Source organism: Carassius carassius, chromosome 48 (genome assembly GCF_963082965.1).
Source record: "Carassius carassius chromosome 48, fCarCar2.1, whole genome shotgun sequence".
Classification (NCBI taxonomy): Eukaryota; Metazoa; Chordata; class Actinopteri; order Cypriniformes; family Cyprinidae; genus Carassius; species Carassius carassius.
This window is the reverse complement of record NC_081802.1, coordinates 4,442,660-4,465,659: the sequence shown is the minus strand read 5'-3', so window position 1 is coordinate 4,465,659 and position 23,000 is coordinate 4,442,660. Positions and strand designations below refer to the sequence as shown.

At 37.5% G+C, this 23,000-nt stretch overlaps 3 protein-coding genes across 4 annotated transcripts in view; 1 reads left to right on the top strand and 2 right to left on the bottom strand.

Annotated features, from left to right (window-relative positions):
• The window catches only part of LOC132131737 (natural killer cell receptor 2B4-like), a 114,946-nt gene that overhangs the window by 72,491 nt on the left and 19,455 nt on the right, over nucleotides 1-23,000 (bottom strand). The window lies entirely within an intron of this gene.
• Nucleotides 4,468-5,745, top strand: LOC132131303 (natural killer cell receptor 2B4-like). The gene is made up of 4 exons (XM_059543333.1): nucleotides 4,468-4,514; nucleotides 4,634-4,948; nucleotides 5,048-5,353; nucleotides 5,618-5,745. The coding sequence occupies exons 2-4, from the start codon at nucleotides 4,663-4,665 to the stop codon at nucleotides 5,743-5,745; spliced, it is 720 nt and encodes a 239-aa protein (XP_059399316.1). The 5' UTR covers nucleotides 4,468-4,514; nucleotides 4,634-4,662.
• Nucleotides 13,190-22,910, bottom strand: LOC132131748 (NACHT, LRR and PYD domains-containing protein 3-like). The gene is made up of 9 exons (XM_059543841.1): nucleotides 22,744-22,910; nucleotides 20,782-20,853; nucleotides 20,463-20,680; nucleotides 20,322-20,358; nucleotides 18,446-20,225; nucleotides 17,985-18,332; nucleotides 17,677-17,826; nucleotides 15,666-15,712; nucleotides 13,190-14,694 (listed from the first exon to the last, which is right to left on the bottom strand). Exons 2-9 carry the CDS (start codon nucleotides 20,813-20,815, stop codon nucleotides 14,147-14,149), a joined length of 3,162 nt encoding a protein of 1,053 aa, XP_059399824.1. The 5' UTR covers nucleotides 20,816-20,853; nucleotides 22,744-22,910; the 3' UTR covers nucleotides 13,190-14,146.

Here is a 23,000-nt window from a genome sequence, read left to right as displayed (position 1 = left end):
AATATATTTTTTAAACATTTTAATTGAAGAGTAAATGGCCTAGTCTTTTGTTATCCTTGCTAGTGTGGCCTGTTTTAATTTTAGTTTTAGTCTAGCCTTTGTGTGAAGCTGTCATTTTAGTTTTTATTATTTTAGTCACTTTCATACTCTTTTAAATCTGTTCTAGTCAGGGGTATAGATATAATTTTATTTTTGGGCTGGGTGGAGGCGGGAGGGGGGCTACTTATGTCGCAATATTGTAATTATTAGTTTTAAACCAGGAAGGCGAGGCAATGGATAGCACACAAGCAACGTGCAAACTTTCTGCAAGAATTATTTCGGCATCTGACACTGCATTAAAAGCGCACAGAGACCACGAAAGACAAATCTACTTCATATGCTGATAATGTTATATATACATAGCTAAATGTTTTATTTGATTTACTCCCTTAATATTTCTCTTGTGACCCGAACATTTAGGCTAGTGCAAAATAATAATAATAATAATGGTAATAATAATAAATTAAAAAATAAATAAAGAGAGAAGAAATGTATTTTGTAAAAAACTATTTTCTTCTTTTAAAAAAAAGTCAGTGATTGAAATAAAGTTTTTTTTTTGATGATTGCAGTGTTAATTTCAATTATAGGCCTATAATAAATAAACCTGTTTTGAAAGACCTTTTTAAAAAACATTGTCAATGAGGAGTAAGCTAGCCTAAGTTTTGCGATGATGCACTATGAAATTATTGTGGGGCAAAACAATTGTAATATTAATTTAAGAATTCAAGTAACTTAATAGAATAGGCCTAATAATCAGAAGAATGTAACAGGCCTACAATTGAAAAGGCCAAATTAGATATAGGGTGAATTGCCCTAAAATGGGAAATCTTTTGCATTAACTTTTCAGTAAATTTTTTTAAACTTTCCGCATAGCTCCGCATCCGAACATGCACGAGTTCAGGGCTATTCTAGCCGAACATGCACAAGTTAATCCACGAGTTCAGGGCTATTTTAGCCGAACATGCATGAGTTCATGCACGAGTTCAGGGCGATTCTAGCCGAACATGCATGAGTTAATGCACGAGTTCAGGGCGATTCTAGCCGAACATGCTCGAGTTCAGGGCTATTCTAGCTGAACATGCACGAGTTCATGCACGAGTTCATGGCTATTTTAGCAGAACATGCACGAGTTCATGCACGAGTTCAGGTCGATTCTAGCCGAACATGCACAAGTTCAGGGCGATTCTAGCCGAACATGCATGAGTTCAGGGCGATTCTAGCCGAACATGCACAAGTTCAGGGCGATTCTAGCCGAACATGCACAAGTTCAGGGCGATTCTAGCCGAACATGCACAAGTTCATGCAAGAGTTCCGGGCGATTCTATAGCCGAACATGCACGAGTTCAGGGCGATTCTAGCCGAACATGCACGAGTTCAGGGCGATTCTAGCCGAACATGCACAAGTTCATGCAAGAGTTCAGGGCGATTCTATAGCCGAACATGCATGAGTTCAGGGCGATTCTAGCCTAAAATGCTCGAGTTCAGGGTGATTCTAGCTGAACATGCATGAGTTCATGCACGAGTTCAGGGCGATTCTAGCCGAACATGCACGAGTTCAGGGCGATTCTAGCTTAACATGCACGAGTTCAGGGTGATTCTAGCCGAACATGCACGAGTTCAGGGTGATTCTAGCCGAACATGCACGAGTTCAGGGTGATTCTAGCTGAACATGTACGAGTTCAGGGTGATTCTAGCCGAACATGCACGAGTTCAGGGTGATTCTAGCCGAACATGCACGAGTTCAGGGTGATTCTAGCTGAACATGCACGAGTTCAGGGTGATTCTAGCCGAACATGCACGAGTTCAGGGTGATTCTAGCCGAACATGCACGAGTTCAGGGTGATTCTAGCTGAACATGTACGAGTTCAGGGTGATTCTAGCCGAACATGCACGAGTTCAGGGCGATTCTAGCCTAACATGCTCGAGTTCAGGGCGATTCTAGCCGAACATGCACGAGTTCAGGGTGATTCTAGCTGAACATGTACGAGTTCAGGGTGATTCTAGCCGAACATGCACGAGTTCAGGGCGATTCTAGCCTAACATGCTCGAGTTCAGGGTGATTCTAGCCGAACATGCATGAGTTCAGGGTGATTCTAGCCGAACATGCACGAGTTCAGGGCGATTCTAGCCGAATATGCACGAGTTCAGGGCGATTCTAGCCGAACATGCACGAGTTCAGGGCGATTCTAGCCGAACATGCACAAGTTCATGCAAGAGTTCAGGGCGATTCTATAGCCGAACATGCACGAGTTCAGGGCGATTCTAGCCTAAAATGCTCGAGTTCAGGGTGATTCTAGCTGAACATGCATGAGTTCATGCACGAGTTCAGGGCGATTCTAGCCGAACATGCACGAGTTCAGGGTGATTCTAGCCGAACATGCATGAGTTCAGGGTGATTCTAGCCGAACATGCACGAGTTCAGGGTGATTCTAGCTGAACATGTACGAGTTCAGGGTGATTCTAGCCGAACATGCATGAGTTCAGGGCGATTCTAGCCTAACATGCTCGAGTTCAGGGTGATTCTAGCCGAACATGCATGAGTTCAGGGCGATTCTAGCCGAACATGCACGAGTTCAGGGCGATTCTAGCCGAACATGCACGAGTTCAGGGCGATTCTAGCCGAACATGCACGAGTTCAGGGCGATTCTAGCCGAACATGCACAAGTTCATGCAAGAGTTCAGGGCGATTCTATAGCCGAACATGCACGAGTTCAGGGCGATTCTAGCCTAAAATGCTCGAGTTCAGGGTGATTCTAGCTGAACATGCATGAGTTCATGCACGAGTTCAGGGCGATTCTAGCCGAACATGCACGAGTTCAGGGCGATTCTAGCTGAACATGCACGAGTTCAGGGTGATTCTAGCCGAACATGCACGAGTTCAGGGTGATTCTAGCCGAACATGCACGAGTTCAGGGTGATTCTAGCTGAACATGTACGAGTTCAGGGTGATTCTAGCCGAACATGCACGAGTTCAGGGTGATTCTAGCCGAACATGCACGAGTTCAGGGTGATTCTAGCTGAACATGCACAAGTTCAGGGTGATTCTAGCCGAACATGCACGAGTTCAGGGTGATTCTAGCCGAACATGCACGAGTTCAGGGTGATTCTAGCTGAACATGTACGAGTTCAGGGTGATTCTAGCCGAACATGCACGAGTTCAGGGTGATTCTAGCCGAACATGCACGAGTTCAGGGTGATTCTAGCCGAACATGCACGAGTTCAGGGCGATTCTAGCCGAATATGCACGAGTTCAGGGCGATTCTAGCCTAACATGCTCGAGTTCAGGGCGATTCTAGCCGAACATGCATGAGTTCAGGGTGATTCTAGCCGAACATGCACGAGTTCAGGGCGATTCTAGCCGAACATGCACGAGTTCAGGGCGATTCTAGCCAAACATGCACGAGTTCAGGGTGATTCTAGCCGAACATGTACGAGTTCAGGGCGATTCTAGCCGAACATGCACGAGTTCAGGGCGATTCTAGCCAAACATGCACGAGTTCAGGGTGATTCTAGCCGAACATGCACGAGTTCAGGGCGATTCTAGCCAAACATGCACGAGTTCAGGGTGATTCTAGCCGAACATGCACGAGTTCAGGGTGATTCTAGCCGAACATGCACGAGTTCAGGGCGATTCTAGCCGAACATGCGAGAGTTCAGGGCGATTCTGGTCAACGAAAATGAAGAGAATAGTTTGTTTTAATTTTAGAATAGTTTGTATTTAGTACACCACATTTAGTCTCGTTTTTATTCGTTAACAATATTGCATTTTACATTTAATTATCTTCACATGACCAGCATTTACGTTGTGTCTCGTCTCGTTTTCGTCACGTGATAAAGGTTCGTTGGTGATGATATTTAGTCATAATTTTCGTTGGCGAAAGCAACACTAATCTTTGCAGCGCGATAGTAATGCGGTAATATTGCTGGGCAAATTAATTGTAGTTTTATTTTAATAATAAAAATAACTTAATAATAATAACAGACCTAATAAAAATAAGGATGTAACAGATCTACATTAATTAGAAATGCCACATCCTCTCAATATTGCCAATAATTGTTGTTTTTGACCATATCTGTGGCTATCGTCGATAGAACATCATTTTTCGACACACCCCAGCCCGGTTGCCTGTTACGTCGTTCGTACCTAGTTGAGCGCAGTGGTACCCTAAAAATTATATTTCACACACTTTAACCTTTTTATTTTCAAAATGTAATAGGATTAGTCCAACGGATTATTCGGTTTGTTAAGCGTAGGTACCGAACCGAAAACCTCGTACCGAAATGCTCAATATGAATACATGTAGCCTATCATTACACTGCTATTTATGAATCATGATAAGATTTCGTTCAGCACGTCTTCATATGTAGTAACTCTGATCACTGTAGAAATGCTCTCCAGTGGTGTCGGATTAAACACTGTCTTTTAAACATTGTAGGTTATATCCTCTTGCCCCTGGTGGAATTGCAACAAGCATGTGAGTAGAGTGACATCACAACAACTGAACATTATCAAAGTTCTCCAATAAAGTAAAGGACTTGCACAAAGACTATTTTGAAGTGTCATTACAGTTTCGACTGGAATTGTGTTCTGCAGGTCCGAGAAATACTACGAGAATTTCAGTGATGGAGGGAGATTCTGTGACCTTTTACCCTGATTCTAATAAACTTCAGCCAGATGATGTGATACAGTGGAGATTTGACAATAAACATCTATGCAGAGCTACATTCAGAGATGAGAAAACGATTGCATGTGATAATGGGAGAGTCAGAGAGAGATTTAAGCTTGATTGTCAGACTGGATCGCTCATCATCAGGAATAGCAGCAAAAAAGACATTGGACATTACGAATTTACAAGCTACAGAAGCGGAAACTTTGAAACAATCAAATGTTTTCGTGCTATTGTCTACAGTAAGCAAGTTATAAATCAATGGTCATCTGAATTATTGTTGTTTTATATACATTTTATATATATTTATACATATATAGAGAGATGTATTTGTTTTTCAGGTTCTTTACCTGTTCCTGTCATCAGCAGTAATTCTTCACAATGCCCTTCATCCTCATCATCCTCATCCTCAGAGCAGAATTGTTCATTGGTGTGTTCAGTGGTGAATGTGGGTCATGTGACTCTCTCCTGGTACAAAGGAAACAGTTTATTGTCCAGCATCAGTGTGTCTGATCTCAGCATCAGTCTCTCTCTACCTCTGGAGGTGGAATATCAGGATAAAAACAGCTACAGCTGTGTGCTCAACAATCCCATCAGCAACCAGACTCAACATCTGGACATCACTCAACTCTGTCACACATGTGCAGGTATGTCAGTGGTGATTTTACACTCTCTTTTAACTGGTGATGTGTTTAATTTTGTGTGAATTGGCTTCAATTACATTGCAATGATTATAAATAAAAGTAATAAAAAAGCCTGAACATCACATTTCAGATACAACTTACATATACAGATATCGACATACGATCTTTAATGCGACTGTCACATAAAATCACCTGTGGTTTACACTTTTGTTTGCTCCTGGAAGGACACAGATATGTTCATTTCAAAGCTGTCTTTGGCCCTTACAGAACTCTACCAGAAATCAGATACTGTACCGCTTCCTGTACTGCTACCACTTTTAGGTTTAGTGGTGGTCGTGATTGCAGGTGTGATCTATTACATAATGAAACACAAACGAGGAGAAAGCAGAGGTTAGTATTGAAACTATTCTTGGTCTAAAATAATGTCAAGTTCAAACTTATTTTTCTTCTTGCCTCCATTTGAGATTCACATACATTTTTATAGTTATACTTTTTTATAGCTTTATAGAGTGGACTGTGAAAATGGAGGAATTTGAACATGATGACACATGATTAGTCGTGTTTCTCATACTGTACGCAGCTGTAAGTTATTGTACTGCCATTGTTGTGCCTGCTTTTGACTTTCACAGTGTTCGTGAAGATAAAGCTTACTTTATACAATAGTCATGTTACATTCCTGGAAATGACAATTACTTGCAATTGCTCTCTTGCAGCAAAACATGACAATAGCATTTGTGACCCTGGAGCACAAAAGCAGCACAAAAGAAAAAAAAATCTGAAATTCTCCTCCATCACTGATTAAACAATAAACCAAGCAGTAGCCCTCAAATTCTTTGAATTGATAAAACCCACACAGGACTCTCCTCCTGTGATTCCTCACACACAGGTGGACAGTCTTTAAATATCTCATTGCACCGTACACTGGGTCGGAGAACATGACGCCCGGGAACTCAGGTTGTATTGTTCAGACAATGCACTCCAGTTCACGACACCTAATTTGCATAAAAGAACAAACAATACTAAAGCAAAATTAAATCATTTTGAATAAAGGCAGAAGAGCCATACAAGGAAAATATTTTAAATGTATTTTTAAATATATTATAGCATGGTGTTAGAAAAAGTGTTATTTGCTTCTGTAAACTACCTAAGAGATTAAATTATAACCAGCATTAACATCAACTACATTAATACATTTTCTCAAGTCAAAATGTAGGTTGGCTTGGCTTGAGAAAGCATGGCCTGAAAGTTTGAAGTTTTTTTCAATTTGAAAATTTTACAGTTGAGGGCTATACAGTCTGTCAGAGAAAGAAAAACAGATAATTACAGTACTCTAGCCACATGGGTCTCTTCTCTGAATTTCTTCTCACTGACAATGTCCCCAAAAAGTCATATTAAGATATATGAAGGTCAGTGGTAACACTTTACAATAAGGTGTCATTGGTAAACACTAGTTAATGTATTAATTAACATGAACTAACAATGAACAATACATGTGTTACAGTATCTATTAATCTTTGATAATGTTAATGAAAAAGATTACAAATAGGATATTTTTTTTACTATCAACCCTTACGAAAGGAAAATATATTTACCAATATATTTCTTAAAATATATTGTGATATATTGTAATATATTATTTTTCCTTTTTATTTTCTAATTTATTATATATTTGAATATATTGAATAATATATTGATGATACATATATCATATAATATATTGCAAAATATACAAATGATTGCCGCTTTCAATATATTGCAATATATTGGAAAAAATAAATATTTAATCCCATATATAAGAATATATGCCTAATATATTACATGATATTTTCCAATATACTGCAATATATTTTTGTTTCATAAGGGAATGGCATTACTAACATTAATAAAGTTTTTCTGCTCTATTTTAAGACATCTTTAATGGTTCATTTTAGGCGAAATAAGACTTTGAAAGACCAGCATTCGAATACTATATCATAAAACATGTCATAAGTGTTTGAAATCGCACACATTTGCAATGACACTCTCTATGATTATGACCAAAGCATTCTTACAATTAAAAGCAATTTAAACGCAAATTGTTAAGAAAACAAAAGTAATATCTCATATCCACCATACCTTACGAACATCCGCAAGTGAATGAACCTGGATATGCGCATTATTGACAGTCAGTACGGCGTGTACGGCGCAAAATCGTATTTACGGTAAATACATATACGTTACTGTGCATGCGCGGTAAACACACGTCACGTACATACGTGACGTACATACGTGACGTACATACGTGACGTCGCCGCGCTACAGTCTGCAGCGAGGAGTACTTGTTTTCGGGTCGCTTCAAGATGGCGGCATGACTAGATGCATTTGCACGGCTGCGTAAAATAAATTTCGGGTATATCTTACTAATGTTGATATAACTAATAAGTCACACTTGTTTTATGTGATAAGGAGATTCTGACATAAATTAGCTGCTTTGAGTTTATTTAATTCTACAGAAGAGCTTGAGTTACCATGGACTCGTCAGTTATCGAAGAAATGGACGTTGAGGTTCAAAAGATGACAGAGAAAAGACTTAATGACGACTTGCACTCCTACAGTTGCAGAAGCAAAAAAGGAGGTGAATGTGACTCTTTCCCTAACACGCCATCCAAAACACGTCCACCGAAGAAGCTCGCAAAAGGAGATAACGTTACATCAGAGGATTTAACGTTAAGTCAGGTACAAAATAGCATCATTCAAATAATCAAACAGTCATCCGAAGAAATAAAAGACATGGTGAAAGAAAACTCGGCCAGCATCAACCTCTTGAAAGAAGCACTGGAAGTTGTGCATTCTGAAATATTTGACATTCGAAAAGAAAACGAAGATTTGAAAAACAAAAATGAAGAGTTTGTGAAACGTGTCTCTGATTTGGAGGACAGACTGAATGATCAGGATCGATACTGTCGGAGATGGAATCTGCGTTTAGAAGGGCTGACTGAACGCATCGACGATAATGTCAAGTCTCAGGTGATTGAGATCTGCAAAGCGGTGGTTGTCGAGGAAGAGTGTAACTTCGTGGCGAACAATGTGGACATTGCTCATCGTCTTGGAAGATCTAATGCAGACAGCGGCAATGGAAAGAAACCGAGGCCAGTAATAATAAGATTTGCTTCCAGAACAGCTCGAGACCTCACATGGAAAGGAGCAAAGGGAAAAGACTTCCTTAAACAGAACAAGATGTAGGCCTACTTCAAAGAAGACCTCACGATCAAAGATAGAGCTACACGAAATCTCCTTTGGCCTGTAATTGACAAAGCACGTAAAGAAGGCAAGAGGGCCTTCTATGTGGGAGTCAAGGCAATAGTGAATGGTAAAGAAATCAAACCTTAAACCATGCTTTATGTCATTGGTCTAGAATTCCAGTCTGCTACGAAAATTCTGTTTGCCTCACTAACCAATAATTTGTTTAATTTAAATATAGAGAGACTTACAAGCTGGACATAATTTAATTTTTTTCTTTTTTTTTTTTCTTTCTAAAATAACCTTAAAATTATAAAGATGTTAATGTTTTATATTCTTGTGACATCAGGCCTATGTAAATACATCACTTGATTTTTCTTTTGTGATACTGGGACTATAAAAAGACTTCACTTTATTTTTTTTCCGTTAAATTGAAGCAAACAGGATCTCAAAACTTGAATTTGAATTGTGACTCCTATGAAAATTTGGAAGTAAGAGTACCCTTATACTCTCTCAACACTTGCATTCCAGTTTACTCATTGTTCATTTAATTGTTCCATCAAGAATTTTTTATTTTTCTTTAATTCTTTCTCAAGTTCATGTCAATAAGAATTTTTTCAGTTAATGCCAGGGGTTTACGAAACATGCTAAAAAGAAAAGCTCTGTTTTTGTTTTGTAAAGGAAAAGAAGCTGTTTTTTGTTTCATTCAAGAAACTCATGCCTGCAAGGATGATGCGCTTTTTTGGAAGAATCTGGGGTTGTGACATCTGGTTCTCTTTTGGTTCCTCAAATAGAACAGCAGGTGTTGCCATTTTAAAGGATAGATTTTCAGGGAAAGTTCTAAGTCACAAAACAGATGATCAAGGTCATTGGATTGCTCTACTTGTTGATATATACCAAGTTAAAATTATTATTATAAATATATATGCCACCAATAATAAAAAATCGAACGAGTTAATACTTCAAGATATTGAAGGTCATATAAATCATCTTCATTCAAAATTCCCGTCTGCTGAAGTAATTTGGGGGGGGTGACTTTAATATGGTGTTTGATGGAAAACAAGATCGATGGCCACCTAGAATTGACAATATGGCAAGTGAATTAAGCAATGTTTGTTTACGACTGAACATAATTGACATATGGAGATATAACAATCCACAGTCACTTATGTATACATGGAGTAATAGGGACAGATCTCAATCACGTATTGATTTTTGGCTCATTTCAGAACATATAAAAGACAGAGTTGAATTTGTTACTATTGAACCATCGGTTTTAAAGGATCACAAAGGCATATCTATTCAAATTAGTTTGTTAGCTTGTCAATCAAGTAGAGTTAAGAGAGGATATTGGAAGTTAAATAATAGTCTATTGAAACATAATGATTTTTGTGAACAAATTAAGAATTTAATTGTTAAATATTGGCAACAGGCTTCTTTGATTCAAACTTACGGGAAGTTATGGGAACAAACAAAATTTGAAATAAGGAAATTTGCAATGTCGTATGAAAAATCTATTAAGAAAAAGAAAAAAGAAAAAGAAAACAATATAATTAATGAAATTATATCCATCACTTCTAGAGCTAACCAAAATATGTCAAGCACTGAATTATTAGAACTTGCTACACTGCAGAATGAGCTGGATAATATTTATGAAGAGAAAGCTAGGGGTGCTTTCGTTAGGTCAAGACAAAAATGGATGGAAGCAGGAGAAAAAAACACTAAATATTTCTTTGGTTTAGAAAAAAGAAATAGAGAAATAACTTCTGTAAACAAATTAATAATAAATGGGCTTACTAGTGATAATACCAAGGATATATCTTATTTTGTTAATCAATTTTATAGTAAATTATATAGTCCAAATAATCAACTAAATGATTCAGATCGTTTTCTTAATAATTTATCCACCAATATTAATAGGATAACTTCAGATTACAAAAATGTATGTGATAAAGAATTAAATATTCAGGAAATCACAAATTGTATAAATAGTCTTAAAGAGAATAAGTCTCCTGGAAATGACGGATTGACAGGGGAGTTTTATAAAACTTTTTGTAATGACCTTGCACCCTTTTTATTGGCAGTATTTAAAGAAGCAATTGATTTGGGAGAAATGCCCGCATCACTAAAACAAGGAGTAATAACACTTATACCCAAGCCTAACAAAGACAAATTGTTCTTAGAAAATTGGAGACCAATTAGTTTATTAAATAATGATACTAAAATCTTTTCATTGATTTTTGCAAAAAGACTTAAGAAAAATTTAAATACAATAATTGATGAAGAGCAGTCAGGTTTTCTGAAAGGCCGTTATATTGGAAATAATATACGATTAATTTTAGATTTAATTGATTATAGACACCTTATCTCAGATGATTGTTTTATATTATTTATTGACTTCTATAAAGCGTTTGACACTATTGAACATCAATTTATGTTCAAAGTTATTGACTTCTTTGGTTTTGGCCATTTTTTTCAAAAGGCAATTCGTATGCTTTATAATGGTTGTAATAGTTCAGTCCAGTTGTCTCACGGTACCTGTCAGAGATTTGATATGGGCGTGGGATAAGACAAGGTTGTCCTTTATCACCTTTTCTTTTCATATTGGTTACTCAAGTCATGGCTGCTCATATCAAAAAAGCAAGTTTTCAAGGAATTTCAGTGTTTGGTAAAGAGATTAAACTTAGCCAATTAGCAGATGATACTACAATTTTTGTTAAAAATAGTGAAGAAATAGATGAAGTTATTAAATGTATTGAAGAATTTTCCAGAATCTCGGGATTGAAGATGAATAAGAATAAATACACTTTATTCTCTCTTAAAGATTGTTTCCGGAAAGAAATTTGTGGAATACCAATTAAAGACGATGTCACATACCTTGGGATAAAGGTGTGTAAAGATTTGAATCAGAGAAGCCTGTTAAATTTTGACCCTATTATTGAAAAAATTAAAAACAGATTCAATATGTGGCTTATGAGAGATCTGTCCCTATATGGACGTGTTCTACTCTCAAAAGCAGAAGGGCTTTCAAGGTCTGTTTATATATCTATGTCAGCAGATGTTCCAAAAAAAGTTGTCAGGGAATTAGATAAGATACTTTATGATTTTATTTGGAAGAAAGAAATACATTATCTACGGAAAGATATTATAAATAATAAAAGAGACTTTGGTGGCCTTGAAGTTTTAAACTTTACAGATCTTAATAATGTGTTTAAGATAAAATGGATAATTGAATTTATTAAAAATAAAGATAGTGTATGGAATGTTTTCCCCAATTACATATTTAACTCTTTGGGTGGCATTAATTTCCTTTTAAAATGTAATTTTTCAGTTGAAAAAATCCCAGGGAAAATTGCAAACTTTCATAAGCAGGCACTGCTGGCTTGGCAATTAATCTATAAACATAACTTTTCACCGCACCGATATTTTATATGGAATAATAAAGATATCTTGTACAAAAAAAAGTCAATCTTTAATCAGACATGGTACGACAGTGGCATTCTTACAGTTAGTCAGTTGCTTAATGAACAAGGTCTGCTTTTAACATATTCTGAATTTCTCAATAAATTTATGATCCCTGTGAGGCCAAGAGAATACTCTATTATCTTTGATGCAATCCCTGGCAGAGCGGTATCATTATTGCGAAATCCTGGATTCTCTCCTGTTAGCATTGATCATCAAACTAGTTTGTGTAGTGATACAATATTTATTGGAGATATTAATATTGTAGTAGATAAATGTAGTAATAAATATATTAGAAACATTTTAAAAACAAACTATTTACCATGTTCAACAATGTTTTGGTCCACTAAATATGAACACGTTAATTGGAAAAAAGTATGGTCAATAACAAATAGGTTTTTTATTAATAACAAGATTAGAGAGGTATCCTATAAAATATTACACAAAATTTACCCTGTTAAGGAATTGCTCGAACGTTTCAATTTAAATACTGAAAATACATATGAATTCTGTAGCACTGCCAAAGAATCTTTGACTCATCTTTTTTTTGATTGTATTTATTCAAAAATGTTTTGGTTGGATGTATCTAATTTCATTTCTAGATTGTTTGGAACCTATATACAAATTGATCTGTATGATATTGTATTTTTTTTTGTACAGGACAATGTTGATTCAAAAAGTACAATGTGCTTTCTTACGCAACTTTTAATTTTGCTTGGAAAATATCACATTCATGTGAAAAAATGGTCTAAAGCTAAGCCAAACTTTGAACATTTTATAAAAGAGATTAAACAATATGGTACTACATTAGATAAAATTAAGAACAAAAAAGCAAGAAAGACCTATGAAGCTTTTTGTTACTTTAAATTGTTGTAATTTTACCCCTGGCATGAATTGTTTTATTTTACATATTCTTATGAATGTTTATTTGTTTTTTTAATTGTTGTGAGATGTATATGCTTGTACATTTTTTTGTATAATTTTTGCACAATAAAAAAAAAAAAAGTACTTGTTTTCAGGTGGTATGGGGTGCTACATACAGGTGGCGCTATCGAGCCATTTTCTGTTCAGGACAGTTTGTGTTGACGCTTTTAAATATGTTCGTCACACCACAGCGGTTTCCTCCAGCGACGAAAATGAAGACCTCAACACATATGATCGCATAGCCAGACCTACTTTATAAAACGATCATGTTGTCATTTTCATTTTAAAATGTAACTTTTAATACACATTACAGTGTATTATTTAATATATAGGTATTACAACTTAAACATATAACAGTGCATGTTGCAAAAAGGCTAGCATACTTGAGCTAAGAAAATCCTAGAGACGCCCCTGGTATTGATTATATATATTATTATATAGTAAAGAGTTCTTGAGTTTTGAGGTTTGCTGATTATCAAGTGCGCAATGTTTCAATACTTTCTGTTTCGGTTTTACTAGCTGGTTCCTAGGTCTAGGTTCCTAGGTCTGCTAGGTGAATACCGTAAGTCTGTTTACTAAATCAGTGTAGGGGAATTTACAGTTAAACCCCAGGTCAGGTATGATTAATGAAGACCAGGAGTCAGAGATGAAGTCAATTGAAGAAAAAAAATTACTGTAGAAAAGTAGTTTGCGGTCTTATCGGCAGAAGTCAGGTTCAGTAATCCAGTAAAAAGGAGTTTGTAGGCCGCTCTGTATACATTCTCAATAAAACAGCAATTATACTCTAACCTAAGTACTCATTATTTAGGTAAAATGACTCTGATTGGCTGAAATAGCGAAAAACTTTAAGTTAAAAGCATATATTCGTTTGCATGCAAAGACCTGAGAGGAGTAAAGAGGAGTAAGCAAAGGAAGGAGCTTCTCCTGAACAAGAGAAAACACACTCCAATAACATGGTTCTTCTTGGTGACTATAACTACTATATTGTAAATAATAATTTTATTCAACCCACTAACAATATATAAGATTAAATACTGATTAATAACTTGATCAATAATCATGCAAAAATATACTTTTTATGAAGGCCATGATGATTCTGGGATCCACGCCTTCAACGGTAATAGCAAACATCTCCTACTTTGAGTCATCATTCATGTCTGGACCACAAATTGTAACTGTAACAGTAACTACTTATAGTGATGATTGCTTTAAACAGACTGAGCTGTCTGGTTCCTGAATACTGAATGCAGCATAAAGTTCCTGGTCCTCAGGAAAATCTGCATCAAACATGTACAAGAGTTCGGGCTCTGGGCTCATCCTATAGAAGAAAATAGAAGCAGCCTCCTGGTCCAGGAACACACCGAGTTTTCTGGTGGACTCTGTTTGAAGTGGTTTAGTTAGTGATTCAGTCTTTTTGTCATGAGCCACGCATACATTTTTTGAGCAACATAAACACCACGACATCTTATTACGTCCCAGACATACGGTGTCATTCACACCCTTCCTCTTGATTCCCTTACAGGCCACACCTATGTGCACACCTGCTCCAAACACATCCGCAGTGAAGAAACAGCGTCCTGACAGCGGCTGGCAGCACAGGACCTGGTTACACTTGTCAAATCTTTCGTCATTAGCAGGAAGCTGCTGCTTTTCCCTCTTACGAAAAGCTACAGTATTGTCCTCGTTCAGATAGAGGTATTCGTTAGCCGTCTGAGGGTCAAAGGTGAGCGGGACAGCATCTAAAAACAAAGTGAAAGTGAAGTGACATTCAGCCAAGTATGGTGACCCATACTCAGAATTTGTGCTCTGCATTTAACCCATCCGAAATGCACACACACAGAGCAGTGAACACACACACACACTGTGAGCACACACCCAGAGCAGTGGGCAGCCATTTATGCTGCGGCGCCCGGGGAGCAGTTGGGGGTTCGGTGCCTTGCTCAAGGGCACCTAAGTCGTGGTATTGAAGGTGGAGAGAGAACTGTACATGCACTCCCCCCACCCACAATTCCTGCCGGCCTGGGACTCGAACTCACAACCTTTCTATTGGGAGTCCGACTCTCTAACCATTAGGCCATGACTTCCCTTTCCTTCCCTAAAGTGAGACTTATCAGAAATTCTCAGCATAAATATCTACAATTAGCATTAACAGCATATTGTGTGTAGATGATGTAAAAAAAAACTTCTGGGCACTCAAAGTGCTTTACATAGAAGTGGGGAATCTCCTCATCCACCACCTGTGTGCAGCATCCACCTGGATGATGTGACGGCAGCCATATCGCATCAGAACGCCCACCACACACCAGATTATTGGTGGAGAGGAGACAGAGTGAAGAAGCCAATTAGCAGATATGGGGATGGTTAGGAGGCCATGAAGGTCAGAAGGGCGAATTTGGCCAGAGTGCACCTACTCTTTTTCGATGGACATCCTGGGATTTTTAATGACTCCAGAGAGTCAGGACCTCAGTTTAACGTTGCATCCGAAAGACGGTGCTTTTTGTCAGTATAGTGTCCCCGTCACTACACTGGGGCGCTAGGAACCACACAGATCACACCCTGCTGGCCTCACTAACACCTCTTCCAACAGCAACCTAGTTTTCCCAGGAGGTCTCCCATCCAGGTTCTACCCTGCTTAGCTTCAGTGGGCAACCAGTCTTGGGCTGTAATAAAACTGCTACAAATCTTTGTGATGGTCCATGATTAAACTCACATTGGTACAGTCCTGGTTGGTGACTGCAGACTCCTCCAGTGTAAATTCTAGTGAGAGTTAGGGTTAGTATCGGTTAATATGTACATTGCACATTTATTGAAGCACAAATAGATAGTCTCTCATTTCATAATGCATTCACATTTTTACCTTTACATTAGTCACCACCTACGTACAGTCAGGGCCGGATTAACCATACGGGCAACTGGGCAATTGCCCAGGGGCCCAAGACCTCTAAAGGGCCCAGGGCAGCAAGGGCACGAGCAAAATACTGTATCTGGTAATCTCCCGCTTTACATTAAACAAACTGTCAACACGCCACAAGCTTTTGCGCTGCACAGAGATACGCTGCGCTGCCTATGACTTTGAACGTGAGTTGAGAGCGGTTGAGAGTCAGTCTCATGCGGAATGACCAATGAAGAGAGGGCCTCAAGTTAAGACCCTCTCCTCATTGGTCAGTCCGCATGAGGTTGGTCAAATGTTACGCCGAGCGGGTTACGTCAGGCGTTGCTACAACAGAAAAAAAATCTGACATGGAGAAGCTAAATGGGAGCGCGAAGCGGAAATTAAAAAAGGAAAAGGACATCAGAAACGCAGAAAATGTAAAGTATATACCTAAAATAGGTAATTTCTTCACTCCTGTTAATGTTGCCGACAGTTCTGTTAAGTCAGCTTCCGTCAACGACGAGGACAACTCAGCTAGCCAGGACTTTTCTACAAGATGCCAAATGAAAGCAAACATGCACTTCCTCATTATTTAGGATTAAAATTGTGTGTTTTGCCAGGTTTTGTAGTATTTATTTTTATCTTGTCTTCTAGAGAGAAATTGTGTCACAGACACGGCTCTGCACTTTCTATTTTAGCTATTGGACATGAACTTGTTAGTGGCCTTGATTTTGAAGATGTTATACTGTACACCAGTTTGCACAGTCAAAGTCCAGAAAAAAGCCATTGTAAAATGTGTTTGCCAAATGAAGGCATTTCAAATTCAAACATGCACTTCCTCATTATTTAGGACTAAAATTGTGTGTTTTGCCAGATTATGTAGCATTTATTTCTGTCTTGTCTTCTTCAGAGAAATTGACAGATTTCTAAATGTTTATGTAGCACTACAATGTTTAACTGGTTAATTGTGCTGTGATATGTTGTTGTTCTATTTTAAAACAAGTTAAAATGAGCTTAGGATAAAAATGTTTATGAGCAGATAACAGTGATACTGCATTTTATTTATTTATTTTTTCCTTGAGGTGCCAGCTTTATTAAAATGCTGTATATTGTTGTGGAGGGAAAACTGGCAGATTTCAAATTGTTTGTGTTGGACTAATAACTTGATTGCCTTGTTGAATTCTGAGGAGACAGGGTCACCCTGTCAGGGTGATTTCTGCTTAAAATGAGCTGAGGACCAAAATGTTTCTTGATGTGTTGTCTGTGGTCTTCTGTTATAGCTATAACATTTCTATTGGGAATAAATGTTGTTAAATAAACAATGGTTTGAAAGTGGTTGCTTATTTATTCATTTTTGTGAAAATGGAGGATATTTCCCTCCCTCTCAATGTAGTGGGGTCAATTTTACCAGATTATACAGATGCTGATGTGTTTTGTTTTCATAGCATCATATGTGAGTGAATGTCTTTGATAGGGGACATAGTAGTGCATTTGTAGTTCTATGAGCATTTAAATATTTGTAAATCAAAATACACCTGATGACAGTTAGAATTTGAAGTATTGAGTATATTTACTGTATATTACAGTAATATATTCTGTATATGACCATATTATGGTGATCCTGGGGTCGTGATGATGGGGCCCTTGAATATTGTTGCCCAGGGTACAACAAAGTGTTAATCTGGCCCTGCGTACAGTGCTTGTGTAAGCCTAAAGGAAGTATACTTGAACACAACAGTGAACAATTCACTCAGGAAGAATCAAAGTCCTCACTACAAGTTTGATAGGATCCAGTGGATGTTCATTCTAACCTTCCACGTGAACCAATAGCAGATAAAAGCTACATTACCTCAGTGAGGGCAGCTTATATTTCCGTAGACAAAATTTCTTTTCCATGATGTTTTCAAGGTCATTATACTGCAGGTCCAGCTCTCTCAGACTGGCTTTCAAAGATGACAGCAACTTCAAAACTCCTTCTTTAATATGACAGCCTGAAAGTCTATAAAGCAAAATCTGATTTTGGTTCTGATCAACCGGCCAAGGAATGATATTCTTGAATGATATTCTTATCCCCTTACAACTTCTATTAATTTCATTTAACAATGTTTATTTAACCCATCTGTCTGGACCCTGATGTTTGCAGTTAGTTTTACCTACTTCAGAACTTCAAGATGACAGTTAGCACTCTGCAGCCCAGCTGAGATCATTTTCACTCCTTCATCCTCAAGTTGATTGTCACTGAGGTCCAGGATTTTCAGATTCACATTTGATCCTGAAAGCACGTTCCTGATGAGCTCCAAGTCCTGACTATGGAGGTCATTGTGGCTGAGGTTCAGCATCTGAATCTGGCATTTGGGATCACAGAAGGCCCTAGAAAGTTGCTTCAGTGCAGACAGTCCCAGACTATTGTGGCTCAGATCAAGATGAGTCAGGTGAGAGTTTGGTGAGGTCAGTAAAGGCACCAGGATTTCACAGTGTTTCTCTGTAAAGCCGCTTCCTTTGAGCCTGTAAGTATTGCATTTAAACTCAATGATTTCACATATAAACTACTGTATGTTACACTTAACTTTGACTGAGAATATTTTGACGATTTTTACAGAAGTTTTCTTAATACTTACATAGCCGTCCTGAAACGTGTGATGGCTGGAGAGAATCTCTGAAATCCTTCTAAAGTCATGTTGAATTTCCTGAGGACAAACTCATCATGCTCTGTATCTGACATCACAAACCGGAAAGCCAGAAGCGTGCACTGGAACAGTGTGAGGGGCTTCGTGGTCCGTGAGCTTTCAAGATCTGGCATCTGCAAAAAAGAACTGTCCTTGAGCTCCACGATGCATCGAACAAGACTTAAGCATCTCTCAGGGGACAGATCTTTCCTCCTCAAAGACTTAATGTACTTGGTCACTTTTTTGTGTTCTTCTAAACTACTGTCTTCCGATCGAGGCAGGAGTCCCTCGAGTATACGTCTGCTGGAATCACAAGAAATCCCAAAGAGAAAACAGTTAAAAAGATCCAAGTGTTCATTTTTGCTTTCCACAGCCACATCAATCACGCTTTTGAGAAAATCTGACAAATTAGACTTTTGCCCCATTTTAGCTTTAGTTAATGCCAGGGAGTCTTGATTTCCTGATAGAAATTCATGAAAAACAAACAAGGCTGCAAAGAATTCCTGGACACTGATATGGACAAAGCTGAAAAGTTTAGTCCTGTTATATCCAGACTTGCACTCAGAGACATACGTGATGATGCCGGGGTATCGAAGAGCTTCATCAGGAGTGATATAATATTTCCTCAAGTCTTCTTTACTGAAGATTGCATTCTGTTCCTTCAGCTTCCAGTAGGCCAACGCCGCCAGTTTCTTAATCAGTTCTTTGTGCTCTATGAGAGCATCTTCTTGTGACACACTTTTGCCTTGATATTTGTTGTGGCTTAACCCAGTCTGAATGAGCAGATAGTGGATATACATTTCTGTCTGATTTGAGGGCATTTCACTAGCTTTATTTTGACTTTTAATGATGGTTTTCAGAACAACCGATGAAATCCAACAAAAGAGGGGAATGTGGCAAAGTATCCACAGGCTCTTATGAGTCCTTAGGTGACAGATGACTTTTTGGGTTAGATCTGGATCCTCAAACTGCCTCGTGAAGTACTCGCCCTTCTGTTCATCTATGAATCCTCTGATCTGTGTGACATATCCCTGTCTGAAGATCTCAAACGGAAGCTGTTCAGCTGCCACAGGCCGGCTGGTGATCCACAGGTGTGCAGATGGAAGCAGTTTTCCTCTAAGAAGGTTTGCTAGGAGGACATCCACTGTGTCTTTTTTAGTAAGGTCTGACAAAATGCTGGTTTGAAAGCTCAATTCATTTTTATATTCATCCAGCCCATCTAAGATGAACAGAACTTTTCTATCGCAGATCCAGTCAGAGATAGTTCTCGCGTTTTTGAACTCTGGGTAAAAGTCACAAAGCAGGTCAGAAAGACTCTTTTTTCCCCCGAGCAAGTTAAGCTCTCGGAATGGGAGGAGGAAAACAAATTCTAGATCCTGATTGGCTTTTCCACTTGCCCAGTCGTGGACAAACTTCTGCACAGTGACCGTTTTCCCAATTCCGGCAATTCCTTTTGTTAAAACAATCTTCATGGTTCTATTTTCATCCAGTGGTGGTTTAAGAATTTCATTATAGTTTATGATTTTCTGTGCTGATGTGTTTAAATCATTGGTCGTCTCAATCTGCCAGATCTCGTGTTCTCTATTGATGGGGTCTGACTCGTCATTGATGATGAACAGTTGTGTGTAGATCTTATTTAGAGAGACTGACTGTTGTGCACTTCCCTCCAAAATCCTCTCAGAGTCCTTCATCATCCTTGTTTTTATCTTACTCTTTACACTCTGAAGAGTTTCTAGAAATCAGGACATATCATAAGATAAACAGTATTGCACTTATGATTGAACAGTTTTATTGAGCAAGAGTCTCACATGTCTTTTCTCGCTCTTACCATTGTTGTTTATTGAGGTAAAGTGAGACACCTGTGTCTGAAAAAAATCCCATATGTTAACAGTACATATAACAAAATACACATAAGCCATATCTTAAATGAGCAACTCAGCAAAATGTACAATATTACATTAACACTCACCACATATACATCACCAGCTATTATGGATCCTAGTATGTTTGGAGCAACTACTGTGCCACCATTCTTCTGGTCGATTCTGAAGTCCTGAAGATACTGGTCTGAATTTTGAATTGGTGGTTGTCTGAGTGATGTAGAACTTTTAATATTATTATGTTGTGGAATGTCATTATGCTGTTGAAGTGTCATGGCTCCAAACTGTGTTTCAATGCTGGTACCATCTGTTTAAAAAAATAAACCAAAACAGTGCAAATATTGCAGTTAAACTTATTAAAGCTTGAACATTTACTTATAAGAAAGTAAATTAGAAATATTTTCCTACTTTCGATATGGCTGTTTTTTCTTTCCATATTCATTCTCCTTCAGAGGGTCTTCCAACCTCCCAGTTGTTCCGCTGTGTTGAGACCAACAGTTTATGATTAATTTCTATGTTTTATAATTAATGTTTACATTTGAAAGCAATAATATTTTTTTCTTGGATTCTTTAATGCAAAGAAAATTCTAAATAACTAAACAGAAATCTTCTGTAATATTTTCAATTAAATGCATCCAATAGCTGAATACAAGTATTCATTCACACTTACCCCAAAATTTTGAATGGTGCATGACAAAACTACTAAGCAGCAAAAATGTTTTCAAAAGTTTAATAATAATAAAGATTAGTTAAACGCCAAATCAGAATAATCGTATGTTTTGTAACATGTACGCTGACCAAACAGAAAGTACAAATTGCCAAACAGGGAACAGGCATGCTGCAACAATGTTCAATATGTAAAAAATAAAAAATAAAATAATGTGTGAATAATGAAAATCTACCCAAAAATAAAAATGAGACTTGTAAAAGGGAATAATATCTTGCATCATTAATACAAATTTGAGATTACAATGAATAAAATCTCATTGAAACTAAACTACAATAAGTGAGAACCCAGTTAACAATTTTGGGTTCCCAAGAATGTTCACTGTTGGTTAGCCAGGAAAGTTTTCTTAACTTAGTAAAACTTTCCTATAAGGTTCCCATAAAGTTATCTGAGGGTTCCCATAATGTTCTACTAACATTTTTACCCTGATATACCCTGCTGTACGTCAGTAATTACCCAGCACTCCTGCGTCCCATAAGCGGCATGGAAGATAGTTGGATGGGCCTTAATAGTTCTTGTTTTAAACTATTGTTTCATTAAATATATCAAATATCAGATATCAATATCAAGACATCAAAGCACATTTAACCATTAAGGAGCATTAAATGAGACTATCAATTAATAGGCTATATAAGATTTCAACTTGTGTCACCTTACCATATAACAGGCCTAACCAATATTTTACGTTTCTTAAGCACCAAATAACAATGACTGCGACACAATTTTGGGTTTTAATTAAAGTTTTAATTTTAAATTTCAGTTTTATTTTAACAGACATTAAAAATGAATAACATTTATATGACTTTGGCTAGGATAACAGTACATTAATTTCTTACCGCTGAATTAGCGATGATGTGCTTGACTTTTTGGTCAGGCCTAAACAAAAACTTCTCGGTTAACATCATCTTCAATTAGACGTATCAAAGCTCTCTGAAACTGAAATCACAATATTTTATTATATCGTATACATATTAATTGTAAGTAATTATCAAACAAAGAGATCAATAAACGAATGTAAGTCAGTAAAACGAAATGACCGTTAATCTTTAAATTAAGCGCGTGCGTGACTTTCCGTGGAAAACAGGAGAAAGCGCGTGCTAGAGAAGAGCGCTCGCAATAAAGAAGGATACAAACAAACTCAGGTGTTTATGATATGCCAACTATGTTTAACCTTGGTTTAATTTCAGTTATAAAATTTGATTTATATTATAAACAGTACCGTAGTATCCATTCTTTATGCGCTAACCATTTATTACTAATGTAATAATAATAATAAAAAAAAATCAGATTTATTTAGGCCTATTCGCTTTAATTCAGATTCAGTTAAACAAAATAGCAACAAAATATTTAACACTGTAAAAGATATAGCAAACAAATTTAAAAAGGAAAAAGACAAAGTCCACTCACTGATATTGCCTAAAACTCACACGCAACACACACACACACACACACACACACACACAGGCTATTTCTAACATTATATGAACATTCCGTAAGCGACCTTAATGCATGACACGATGTCATAATACGTTTTTTTAGAGCACAGAGCCTAATGTTTGCAATGATATACCTTAAGTTTAACAATCATAAAAGGATAACAAGCTATTTATTTTGGAAGGGACATTGTGAAGTGAAAATCTTACCTCGGAAAATAAAACCTTTTGCCGATATCTTCGGAGTGAGACGCATGCTTTTTTCAAACATCCCACGATCAAAGCTATTATGTTTGGAGCAAAAATCATGCCTCGGGGTTCCTGTGCACTCAAGGTATTTAAGATGTTTCACCTACACATGTCCCAAATGTACTACTCGGTCTAACCATGTCTTCCCGTGAAACGAAAGCGAGAGTTAGCGGCGCGTTAATGCATGGACGATAGCCACCCTCATTAAAACGGTATTC

What these genes read in the sequence shown, in the direction of transcription:
- LOC132131303 (XM_059543333.1), top strand. Translation starts at nt 4,663, where the DNA reads ATGGAGGGAGATTCTGTGACCTTTTACCCTGATTCTAATAAACTTCAG. An exon ending in TTTTCGTGCTATTGTCTACA is followed by an intron (nt 4,949 to 5,047) that starts GTAAGCAAGTTA and finishes TTTGTTTTTCAG; the next exon opens with GTTCTTTACCTGTTCCTGTC. An exon ending in ACTCTGTCACACATGTGCAG is followed by an intron (nt 5,354 to 5,617) that starts GTATGTCAGTGG and finishes TGGCCCTTACAG; the next exon opens with AACTCTACCAGAAATCAGAT.
- LOC132131748 (XM_059543841.1), bottom strand. Translation starts at nt 20,815, where the DNA reads ATGAATATGGAAAGAAAAAACAGCCATATCGAAA. An exon ending in TACCTCAATAAACAACAATG is followed by an intron (nt 20,226 to 20,321) that starts GTAAGAGCGAGA and finishes CCTGATTTCTAG; the next exon opens with AAACTCTTCAGAGTGTAAAG. An exon ending in TGTCATCTTGAAGTTCTGAA is followed by an intron (nt 17,827 to 17,984) that starts GTAGGTAAAACT and finishes TTTGCTTTATAG; the next exon opens with ACTTTCAGGCTGTCATATTA.